The sequence below is a fragment of the Rhipicephalus sanguineus genome, chromosome 11 (assembly GCF_013339695.2).
Source record: "Rhipicephalus sanguineus isolate Rsan-2018 chromosome 11, BIME_Rsan_1.4, whole genome shotgun sequence".
In the NCBI taxonomy this organism is placed as follows: Eukaryota; Metazoa; Arthropoda; class Arachnida; order Ixodida; family Ixodidae; genus Rhipicephalus; species Rhipicephalus sanguineus.
In genome coordinates this window covers 132,575,416-132,587,645 of record NC_051186.1, presented here as the reverse complement: position 1 = coordinate 132,587,645, position 12,230 = coordinate 132,575,416, and the positions used below count along the sequence as shown (strand labels likewise).

Below are 12,230 nucleotides of genomic sequence, written 5' to 3'. Positions count from 1 at the left end.
AGTCCGAGCTAGTAATATTTTGCTTAGTTTGAGTCCGAGTGAGTCCGGCTAAGAGAAATTTCAGTCAGTCTGAGTCCGAATGAGTTCAGTTGTGGAAAATTTTGGTGAGTCTGAGTCCGAGTGAGCTCTAAGGGCAAACTATACTTCATGAGTTTCTGAGCGAGCTCCACATTTTTTGCCGACCTATGGACACCGGTGAAGCAAATGAAGTAGAATATTTTATACATTTTTTTCTGGTGTGCAGGTATCGACAAATACTTCAATAAAGACCAGCTGCAAAGTCTTCATAAGTCTACAATGCAAGGCACAGCATGGCAAGATGAAACACTAGTGAAAGCTTTGAAGTTGAGACTTTCTTGTGGCTCTCAAGGGTATAGCGTTGTTCGAGAATTTGCCAGCCCTCTTCCAACTGAACACAGAATTCATCGAAGAATTGAAGGATTCAAGTTCACTCCTGTGATCCTGACAGAAATGTTTGACATCTTAAAGATTAAGGTATGCTTAGTGTGTTTTATTCTTTGTGAATGTCACCCTTGTACCTTAAGACTTCCACCAGCAACATGATTTCGTAGTGCAACTGTTGCTTTGCTTTAGAAGTGACTGTTTTGTGTCTGATTGTTCGCAGTTAATATTTCATAATGCATCAGCAGTCACAGAGCTTCTGATCTCATTGGGTGCTCAAGAATAGAACAACTGTACATGCTGATGTTTATTTTACGTGGCAATAGCACGGCGAGCAGACATGAATGGCAGCACTTGTGAGACATTTCAGTGCGATGATGGGTTGTTCTCACGCATGCTGGTGCGAATATCAGTTGCCTTGAGTAGCTTTCAGTTGCCAGTAGCTAGCCAGGGTGCAGGTTTTGGGGGCTTGACAGAGACTTAGGTCACTGGAAACCGTTTTGTCGTTTGAAACCAGTACGCATTCCTATAAACAATTCTGTGAATGAAAGGTTTTTTTACTGTGCCTATGAATGACATTCTAAATGTTTTTATTTTGCAGATAAGTGTTCTTTCTGAGCAGGAGAGGCATGCTGTGCTCATGCTCGACGAGATTCAGCTCAGCAAAGGAATGGATTTTGACCCCTCGACAGGTCGTATAATGGGAACTGTGCCACCTACTAAAGGCAGTAGAGACAACGCCCTGGCAACACATGGGCTCGTCTTTATGCTTGGTGGTTTGTCAACACGGTGGAAACAGACTGTAGCTTATGAGTTGACAGAGAGTAGCTTCCATGCTGCCACGATAAAAGCACGGATTTTAGACATCATAGATGCATGTGAGCGGATACGCATTAAAGTGCACGCTGTTATATCTGACATGGGCCCTTGCAACCGGGCAGTATGGCGGTGCTTCCACTTGCCTTCTGGCAAGCATGTCCAAAAAAAGCCTTACATTTTGCTGAGGTATAAATCACTAAGAACCGGGGAAACCTTAGAACCAATACATATCCCTGATTTCTGCACATAAACGCCTTCCTTCCAACCTACAACTGTCGACTTTAAATACATGGAAAGGATTTCTAGAAATGCCCCGGTAGAAACACCACATTTATCGGTGAAAACCGTCTGGTGCGCTTGTTCGTTAATACATTCATTAACACAATTTAACAAGTCCTCATGCGGCAAAGAATAATACAGGTCTTCAATATCCATACTAAATGCTTTACAACAGCCGGGGTTCTCCTCTGAGAGGAACTGAACTAGCGCCTGAGAATTACGCATACGAAAAGGGTCTGAAAAACTCAAAGAGGTTAAGCAGTTCTGCAAATAACTAGATACAGCGACTTGCCAGGTGCCTTGCTCTGAAACGATTGCTCGAAATGGGATCTCGTTCTTATGTGTTTTGGCTGAAAAAAACAATTCTAAAGTAAGTGATTTAGCCTTCTTGACACTACAAGCTATTCTCTCAAGATTATGTCTCAACAAAAGGTCGACAGCACGTTGCCTAACTACCGATGGCTTAAGTTTTACCGTCCTAAAATTCTTTTCTATGGCTGTTAATGCTTTTTCTGAGAACAAACTGTCCGGCATAATTACAAAATACCCTTCCTTATCTGAAATTACTGGCCTGAGTTTCTTCTCGACACAGTAATTAACCAAAGGCCGGATAGGATCAGAACACTTGAGATGCATATTAGAACCCTTGATGCTAGCAACGCAGTCTGAAATGCAGTGGGAACGCTCTTCTTCAGGAACAAGTCTAGTGATTGTACGCGGCAAACTTAAAACGTCTATTGGTTTCAGGTTCGGCTTAAAACAGTATTTAGGACCTAAGGCTAGGGTTTTGCAGTGACTATCATCTAAGGCAGCTCCTCCAAGGACTAGCAAGTTATTTTGCGGTGAAACAGTAGAAATAATCTTCCTCTTACATGGTTTAAGTTCTCGAACTTTTACCCTCCATATGAATTCCGCATGCTGGTTAGCTACCCTCATCCAGTCGGCGTACATCTGCTTCTGGCGGCGATCGTCACGCGAAGTCGAGCAACGGACCTTGAGGCATTCCTGGCAAAATCTCACTTGACGCCATGATTCCGCGGTCAATATGGCACATATCCTCCTGGCATGTCCGGTAGATGGTTGCAGAAAGCCGCACAAAAGTTGAACTTCAACTGGGCAAACTCTATTCTTAGACCATGAAAAAGTTCTAGCATGGACCAAGCAAATAGCAATTAAAAAAGCCAAAGAGGCAGGATTGTTCAGATAAGTACGCCGACTGGATGAGGGTAGCTAACCAGCATGCGGAATTCATATGGAGGGTAAAAGTTCGAGAACTTAAACCATGTAAGAGGAAGATTATTTCTACTGTTTCACCGCAAAATAACTTGCTAGTCCTTGGAGGAGCTGCCTTAGATGATAGTCACTGCAAAACCCTAGCCTTAGGTCCTAAATACTGTTTTAAGCCGAACCTGAAACCAATAGACGTTTTAAGTTTGCCGCGTACAATCACTAGACTTGTTCCTGAAGAAGAGCGTTCCCACTGCATTTCAGACTGCGTTGCTAGCATCAAGGGTTCTAATATGCATCTCAAGTGTTCTGATCCTATCCGGCCTTTGGTTAATTACTGTGTCGAGAAGAAACTCAGGCCAGTAATTTCAGATAAGGAAGGGTATTTTGTAATTATGCCGGACAGTTTGTTCTCAGAAAAAGCATTAACAGCCATAGAAAAGAATTTTAGGACGGTAAAACTTAAGCCATCGGTAGTTAGGCAACGTGCTGTCGACCTTTTGTTGAGACATAATCTTGAGAGAATAGCTTGTAGTGTCAAGAAGGCTAAATCACTTACTTTAGAATTGTTTTTTTCAGCCAAAACACATAAGAACGAGATCCCATTTCGAGCAATCGTTTCAGAGCAAGGCACCTGGCAAGTCGCTGTATCTAGTTATTTGCAGAACTACTTAACCTCTTTGAGTTTTTCAGACCCTTTTCGTATGCGTAATTCTCAGGCGCTAGTTAAGTTCCTCTCAGAGGAGAACCCCGGCTGTTGTAAAGCATTTAGTATGGATATTGAAGACCTGTATTATTCTTTGCCGCATGAGGACTTGTTAAATTGTGTTAATGAATGTATTAACGAACAAGCGCACCAGACGGTTTTCAGCGATAAATGTGGTGTTTCTACCGGGGCATTTCTAGAAATCCTTTCCATGTATTTAAAGTCGACGGTTGTAGGTTGGAAGGAAGGCGTTTATGTGCAGAAATCAGGGATATGTATTGGTTCTAAGGTTTCCCCGGTTCTTAGTGATTTATACCTCAGCAAGATTGACAATCTTTTGGAAGGCGCCTTAGGTAATTCGGTTATTAAGGTTTTTCGTTATGTGGACGATTATTTGATCGTTTGTATTGAGGACTTTGAAAAGGTGGTAACTTCCGTGAGCGAAAAAATTGAATTAAATGGAGGTGGGCTGAGCTTTACTAAAGAGGTGCCTCAGAATAATGGAATACAATTTCTAGACATTTCCTTAACGTTCCAGAAGAACCACGTGTGCTGGCAGTATTCTCCTAGATCTTCGAAACCGCTGTTAAATTTTTCGTCGAAGCACTCGTAGGTTGTAAAAAACGGCATCGCCATGTCTTGCCTTAAATCAGCCCTCACCAAGTCGTGTGAGCACAAAATCAGTGATAGCTTTAACGCACAGGTTACGCGTCTTTTAGATGTAGGGTATCCTCGTGATGCAGTGGCCACGGTCGCTGAACGTTTAAAGAAGTCTATTGTGTTAAGTCCGAGCATGGTTGCAGAAAGTGATAGGAAGAAACGTGTCGTAGGTATACCGTACATTCATTGCGTATCTCACAGGCTAAAGAAAGTAGGAAGTAGATACGGCGTTAATGTTGTTTTCACGGCTGCCAATAAGCTAGGTAAGATTGATTTGTGCCGCTGTGCAGAGGAAGAATGAGCGAGTAAAAGACAAGAAGCGAACCGATATTTGTTTCGTAAAACACACCAACAAATTCACTGATTGCCGTACGAGTGTGGTGTATAAGGTCCCTTTCAGCTGCGGCCGCTTCTACGTAGGACAAACGGGCCGATGCATTAACCAGAGATTATTGGAACATAAGAGATCGCTAACAGGAGGCTCACCTTCTAATCTATCTTTACATTGTCAAGATTGTAAATGCACGCCAAAATTCGATGAATGCGCAGTGTTGTACCGCCATAGAAATGAAGAAACGCGCCTGATGATTGAAGCATGGCATATCGAGAATAGTGGTAGCGCATGCGTGAGCCAACCGTCGATTAACTTGCATAAAGATGAAATCAAATGCCTTAACAGTTATCTTCCACGTAGACCGCCACGCGTGCCGGATTGATAGGTTCGCCCGTTGCATGGCCATGCGCAGATAAGTTTTCGTGCCTTCTTTCTTTTCAGCCGTTGTGCGTCTCTTCAGTTGTTAGTCGGCGTGTGTGGTGTCCTGACTTCTTTCTTGTGTCCGTGTTTGCACGCCCTGTCCCTTTAGAATGAATTCCTTCCATCTTGTTTCTGCGCACTCATGTGCACGCGCGAGAGAGCACATATTTCATTCTGCGTTCCGCAAGTGTTGTTGTTTTGAGGTTCGTCGTAAACTGCCTGCCGCCGAGCGAGTTTTTGCTCGGTGTTTCTGCGTCGCGAGGGCATGGGTAGGCATGGGACGGGTGCATCAACCGGAAAAGCAGCAGAAACATCATGGCGGCACTTCTGCTTCCGCTAGGCGGGAAGCCGGTTCAAAGGGAGAGGGGGAGGACGAGTTGGAAAACGCATGGAGGGGCTTTAGTTTACACCAGTCACCGAGTTTCGCTTCAAACGAATCTTCCAGCGCTCACCGCAGCACCCGCGTTAGCGCCGTTCAACCCGTGACGCCAGCAATGCGCAACGCTGCTGCTTCGCATCCCATCAGCGTTCCCTTCGGGGAGATAGTCCAATTTTTTTTCGTAGAGACGGCGTGTTGCAATGGTGCAGACGTGCTGCGTTAGATCGCCTCATCCGCACAGCACATAAAACTGCTATGCACATTCCTAAGAGTACCGCCACGAGCAAACTGCTCCAGTTGGGTGTGCATAACACGATTGATGAATTAGTCGGAGCACACCTCATTATAAGCCATTACACCCCAGTCCGAAACAGGAAGGCTGCTCCTTCAGCGCCTCAAAATCAACCTCATAGGATATACCACCCCCACGAATTCACCCCCCGAGTGCGACAGTGTCTACATCCCACCATTACCAAAAAATACCCATGCACCCCATAATCACGACCGGAGAATAGCCAGGGCTAGGTCGCTTCATAACCGCTACGCACCTTCGACCCCGGTCGCTTATGCCGCAGAATACTCCCATCGCCCTGCCTTCGCAGTGGCGGTCTCAGATAATGCCCACAAGCTACCTTGTTTCGCCACTTTCGACCGAGTCGCTCAAGCAATCGAGGCGGAAGAAGCTGCGATTGCTTTAGCTATTGCTCACACGCAGGCGGAGTATATGTTCTCAGACTCAAAAACGGCCATTCGTAATTTTGCTATGCGTCGAATTCATGCACCTGCCTACCGTATCCTACAATTCAATTTCCACCCCCTAAACGAATAATCACTATTTTGTGGGTTCCAGCGCATTGCGGACATCCCGGGAATACAGCCGCCCCATGAGCAAGCCGGAGGACTCGTCAACCGGGCAGTGGACGGTCTGCCTTTCTTTCGCAGTGCGCGGGAATGCCTACTCACCTATCATGAAAATAGTTTACATTACCGCAATTCCCGCATGATCTACCCACCAGCCCATAAATCGCTGTGTCAGGCTAAGCAAATCGTTTGGCGCCGACTCCAACCGGGCACTTCCCAAATTCATCAGGGTGACGCCTTACCACATTGTCGTCTCTGCTCGAGTCCGCGAGCCGACTTTAATTACGTATATCGTCATTGTCCAAACAAGCCAAGTTCCCGCTTTGCGGGGGCTGAGAGACAGCAGCGATGGGAGGCTGCTTTGCGCAGCTCACGACCGGACGACCAACTCCGGATAGTGTGCTGAGCCATGCGTATCGCCGAAGCGCAAGGACTTTCGGCCACCTAGAGCGGCCCGAGGGCCCATCGGCTTCCTCTTCCCTGAACCCGTCCCCCCCTCCTCACCTGACTCACTTCATGGTGTCAATAAAGTTGCATCCTCCTCCTCCCATGTGACACCATCGAGGATATCGCGACGAGAACATCGATAAGGTAAGCGATAAAACTTGAACAACAAATGCACGTGCTCTCTCTCCGTACGCTATGTCAAACGGAAGGGCGCCGTTTTGTAAACAGAAACGGACGTGCATATTTCACAGCGCCATGTCTAGCCCTGCAAGCGGTGAACTGCGACAGATTGTTTGTGCAGAAATACTGCGAGGGTTCGTAAGGCCAGCCAGAAAAATAAAAATGAAGTTGCGTACCGTTCATTTAGTACTCGCATATCGTAAGCCACGTGTCAACATTTTTAGTACATACAAACATACCCAACGCGTGGCGTCCGGAAAATAGTTGCGCGGTATGGCCGGCAGACAGGATTTTCACCGGTTGCGGTCGCATAGTTCCGCGACAGTGACGTCCTTCCTTTCTTTCGTCCGCGTTGTTTGTGCGCTTACGCACAAACTAGCCAAAATTAACGTCTATTTTGTTGCATGACTAAGCTTCAGCGTAATTTTGTATATTCAATTTGTGGAAGCTGCATGTTTTTGACTTGCTATAACTCACTCAATGGCATTAATTGTGACCCCAAGGATTTACGATGTTCAGGCATGTTTCCTCACATGAATTTGGCCACACTTTATCTTTTAACCATAGGTCACGTTCCTGTCCATAGGTTTCCTGTCAACGAGAAGGTGCGCAAGTAGTGGATTCATGCGATTCGTTGGGACCCAGGAAAGCATTTCAACATAGTAAAAGCAACAAAAGTCTGCTCTAAGCACTTCACTGAAGCAGACTTCTTGCCGGTTGTGGCAAGTGGGAGACGACTGGGAGACAATGCTGTGCCCTCTGTTTTTCCTTTCAAAAAACAAGCTCAGGGGCGTAGCCAGAAATTTTTTTCGGGGGGGGGGGGGGTTCAACCATACTTTATGTATGTTCGTGCGTGCGTTTGTATGTGCGCGTGTACATATACGCAAGCAAAACTGAAAAATTTCGGGGGGGGGGGGGTTGAACCCCCCCCAACCTCCCCCTTGGCTACGCCCCTGAACAAGCTGTATCTCGGCCTCCTCCAGCAAGGTATCTGAAACCTAGGAATGAAGACTGCGTCAGAAGAACTGCGTGCGACGCCTATGCTTGCACGTGCAAAAGAAGCAGTAGTTTCTATAACACGGAGGTGCGAAGATAAAAAAAAAAGGATCATGATAAAGAAATGCACGAGTTATGAAGCAAGCTCTCAAAAGCAAATGAATCAAGGTGGATTTTTGGCATTGAGAAACTTCAGAACGATGACAGCAGCATTCAATTTTATACTGGATAGCATTGGTGTTGGGCTAAATTTGCAGCAGAAGTGGAAGAAACTGCAGACATTGCGTCCCTGCGCATTCCGACGTAGAGCGAAGAATACAAAGGATCAAAATATTTCACATTTTTGATCGGGTAATTCCCCTCTCTCTCGATCCAATTGCAAGTCAAATCTGGGTGGTGTGCGATCTGCTGAGCAACCTGCAGACTACAATACTAAAGGAGTATGAATAAACCAGTCAGGTGACTTGTGCAAACATGTTTATTGCAAGGCTATCAACCTATGTGCGAAAACATTTCCCGACTGATTGTGTCGGGATTGCTATGTATTCTCAGTAGCATTTTTTTGTTTTCTGAAAACCAGTCGCTACGCGAATCAAGACTCATTATATTCTACACGTACAAATCCATTTGAGGGGCATTTTCAACTAGGTGTTTCACTCGTCACTGGTCCATGATCCGAATTTTAAAAGCCTGAAATGAAAAAGCAGCTGGCATAAACAGCCCCCTGTGAAATAGCTACCAGACAGGACGGACAACAGTTCGAACGTTGTCAGTGGTCGGGGACCTAAGCCAAGATCGTGACAAATTTTTCGGGCCGACGCCAGAGGGGGAGGGGCTCTGCCCCCGTGAAACCGTACGGGGGGGGGGGGGGGTGGAGGGTCGAGCCCCCAGCCCCCCGTACACTCCGCCTATGCTATATCCGAAGCCTGCACATGCGGCCAGGTATTTGAATTCCCACATAGGAGTTAGGGCACTGTCGCGGGCTGCCGACCTTGAAGCCTTGGTCCCGTGTTCCCAGCAGCGAAGAGCCATCGCTGTTGCACAATCGTGACAAGTAAAATATCGGTAAAACAGAGTGGGAGACATTGTAGTTAATGACTGAGAAATTTCGGAACAGTGCTCGTGGGAACCACCTGTTCCTCAATGCAGGTGATGTTAGCTTTTGTAGTCACATAAATACCCGATTATGTGGACGGGAGGAAAGAGGATGACCGCCGCCGAATAGCTCAATTGGTATGGGCGCGTTATCCGAAGGTTGCAGGTTCAGTCCCTAGCCTTTTATTCCACTTTACTTCACATATATATCATAATCATAGGCGTGCGCAGGATTCCCCATCAAGGGGGGTGGGAGGCAAAGGTTCATCGCAGCGCCCTCTCCCCCCCCCCTTCCAACTCATTGCATGGGGCAGATTCCCCCCCTCCCCCTGCTCCCTCCGTGCGCACGCCTATGATCATAATTACTACAGTACAGTTAAAACAGTACACTTAACGTCCCTTATACCTTCCTTGGCTCCATTTAAGACACGAGCCCTTAAAATTCCCTTTGGTTCTTCTCGTTCCGGCATATTTGTTGCCTTCAGGTAGTATGCAAGGGCTTTGGTCAGCTGTCCGCTTATGAAAAAGATCACGTGCTACGTGACGCCATCTGGCAAAGCAAAAAGGGTTCCACACTCGCCGTCATGACTACGAGCAGCGTTAACAGGTTTCCAGCCACGTAAATACCCCATGGAGTGGACGGGAGGCCGACCGCCGCCGTAGAGCATCGGGCGCGTTATCCGAAGGTTGCACGTTCGGTCCCTGCCGGCGGCAAGCTGTCTTTTCGTACGCTCACTTTCTTCAAGTTTATATCATAATTACTACAATACAGTTAGACCCCTTTCACAATCGGCAAGTGCACTTCCATGGGCTGCATATTCGGCCAACTAATGGCGGCACCTGATGTGTTTCAAGTGGACATGCGGTCATCGTCGCACGTGCTGGGGCTTGTCTGTCGTGCTCGTGCGCATGGGCGTCCGGAGGGGGGTGCAAGGGGAGGCAGCTGCCCCCCCCCCCCCCCCTGGAATTTTGGATAATAATTTTCTACAGTAGCAGTAAGCTACACAGCTTGACTCCAGTCCCGCATATCCGCGTGAAACATCATTCAGGATTACCAGCCAACTTTGCACGTTACATACTGCTATGGACTAATCTTGCCGGTCATGTCACGGCAATGAAACAAAAGCTACCTATGCTGTATGCCCCCCTCCCCCACACTTTGCTGATGCACCCCCCTGGAAAAAGTTCTGCGGACGCCCTTGCTCGTGCATGTTTATATCAATAGAGCTGAGCATATGTTTTCCGCGTCCTAGCGCAAGCAAAGTGCGCTTGGACATGCTGTTTGCAGTAATTAAGTGACTAGCCGCCATTATGTGGGCCGACGGCATAGCAGAGAAGCTACCTTTACAATTATTAAAAGGCTCTATTAACGTCCCCTAAACCTTCCTTGGCTCCTTATCTGTTGATTTTCGTTTAGCTTTAGCTCGGTGACATGAAACATTCTTTGGCCGTGAATGGACCACCGCACAAGTTGGCAGTGAAATCATTCCTGGTGTTAAGCTGAGAGTGGTACGTGTTTTTCACATCTTCGACAAATTTATCCGATGGCACATATTTCGGGAAGTTGTGCTGTAATCTGGATGCAAGATTGTGTTTGAAAACATGAGAGGTTTATTCAGAATTTAGATTTTTCGGGGGAAGGGGTTGGGGGTTTTACCAGAACGCCGGGAGAGGTGGGTGGGGGAAATGAATGAGTTGATGAGTGCCTGTAGGGCTTGGTTGAGTTGGTGCAGAATAATTCGATTCGAAGGGAGGGGGGGGGGTGTATATGTCACAGCGCAAATACAAAAAAAATAAAACAACTACAAAGAGCATGGGCGCGAGCAAGTTGCACTTTAATGTCACCGACAAACTGAATTCTAACAGACGGCTCTCCCAGTTGACTTTCTTGAATAGCTAGTTGTCGAGAGAGACATGACGCGGAGCGGGTGTCGACACTCTTGGCATCCAGCAGTATGCAACGTGTAGAGGCGAATCACAGGCAAACAGGCTGAAGCGGAGGCAGCGCGGTTCACAGCAGGCGATTTTCCCTCATGACTAGATGAGCACATAGCTTGGCACATTATAATCCCGACGATCAGTGAAACGCCTTCAAAGGGACCCAAGTACGCTGCCAACGAAAATATTTTATGAATTCGAACAACCGACGATACTGGAGGATTGTGTCACCGAACGGCCCACAGCACGAAGCAACAGGCGAGTTCAGTCCACACACGCACTGTTAAAAAACAACCAACAAGAAAAATACTGTTTGCGGAGCGGTCTCGAGAGCATTCAAATCACTGCTTCTTCTTCCGAACACCGTCGTGAGTCCTTTTCCGGCCACTTTTATCATCAGCGACACGGCGCTCGTCGCGTCGGTCTTGTGACGGCTTGTTCGGGCGGTCATCGGAAGACTGACGATGGGCCGACTTGCCTCCGCTGTCAGCTGGGCTGCGGGCCTTTTCGGGCCTGCGCCCCGACTCTCTCTTTGTGTCTTCTCTCCTTGCACCCTTCCTACTGACCAAGGTGCTGAGAATCGTGTTCTTGAGGAAGTTCTTGTTGGTGGGATGGACGCGCGGCTTTTGCCAGCCGTAGGCGCCGTGGTCTTTTGCCCTCTCGGCACCGCGTTTGGTTTCGCGGAGTATCTCTTCTCTAGCGAGTCGCTCTAGCTCTTCGTCGGTGAGCGACATGGTGAAGAAGCGTACTGGTGGCAACCAAGGTGGCAAATATCAACAGGTGCGACTTCAAAAGCGGCACGGCGGGCTTTTGGGAAACGCCGGCGGTGGCTGAAGTAGCGGTCTCCGAAGCCCTCGCACGCTCGTAGGAGCCTCGACGTTTTGTCAAGTTCGTCAATCGCACATTGGGTAAACAGACTTGTACGTTAAACGCCGCACTACGATTGTTCTTACAGCGTACTCGATACGGTTTGTTGACCAACGCAGCTGAAAGCGTCCATGTTGGCACACAAAGTGGCCATTCACGCGGGGCGGAAGTTTCGAATCAGAAACCGAAAGTACAACCAGCGCCTGCATGGTACCACTGCATGGTACAACCAGTGGGTACAACCATAACTCTATGGGTACAACTACTGAACGTTCCACGCGGGCTCGTCTCTTGGTTCCATGCTTGGTTTAATATGATGAACGAATTTGATTAGTACTAGGCGCAGAACGTCAGCGTGAATTGAATGATATATGGGGATTTTCTTTTGTAGCAAGTGTAACCAGGGGCGTAGCCGGGGGGTTCAACCCCCCCCCCCCCCTGAAATTTTTCAGTTTTGCTTGCGTATACATACACGCGGACATACAAACACACGCACGAAGATACATAAAGTATGATTGAACCCTCAACCCCCCAGAAAAAATTTCTGGCTACGCCACTGAGTGTAACCCTACAAACATGCAATCTAATCTTTTTACTTTTTCAGCGTTACAGCGAGACGC

At 47.4% G+C, this 12,230-nt stretch overlaps 1 protein-coding gene across 1 annotated transcript; it reads right to left on the bottom strand.

Moving 5' to 3' along the window:
- Positions 1–11,084: 11,084 nt before the first annotated feature.
- Positions 11,085–11,477, bottom strand: LOC119375425 (protein POLR1D). Its single transcript, XM_037645603.1, has one exon. It carries the CDS (start codon positions 11,475–11,477, stop codon positions 11,085–11,087), a length of 393 nt encoding a protein of 130 aa, XP_037501531.1.
- Between the last annotated feature and the right edge of the window lie 753 nt (positions 11,478–12,230).

Coding starts and splice junctions, on each gene's coding strand:
- LOC119375425 (XM_037645603.1), bottom strand. CDS start 11,477: ATGTCGCTCACCGACGAAGAGCTAGAGCGACTCGCTAGAGAAGAGATA.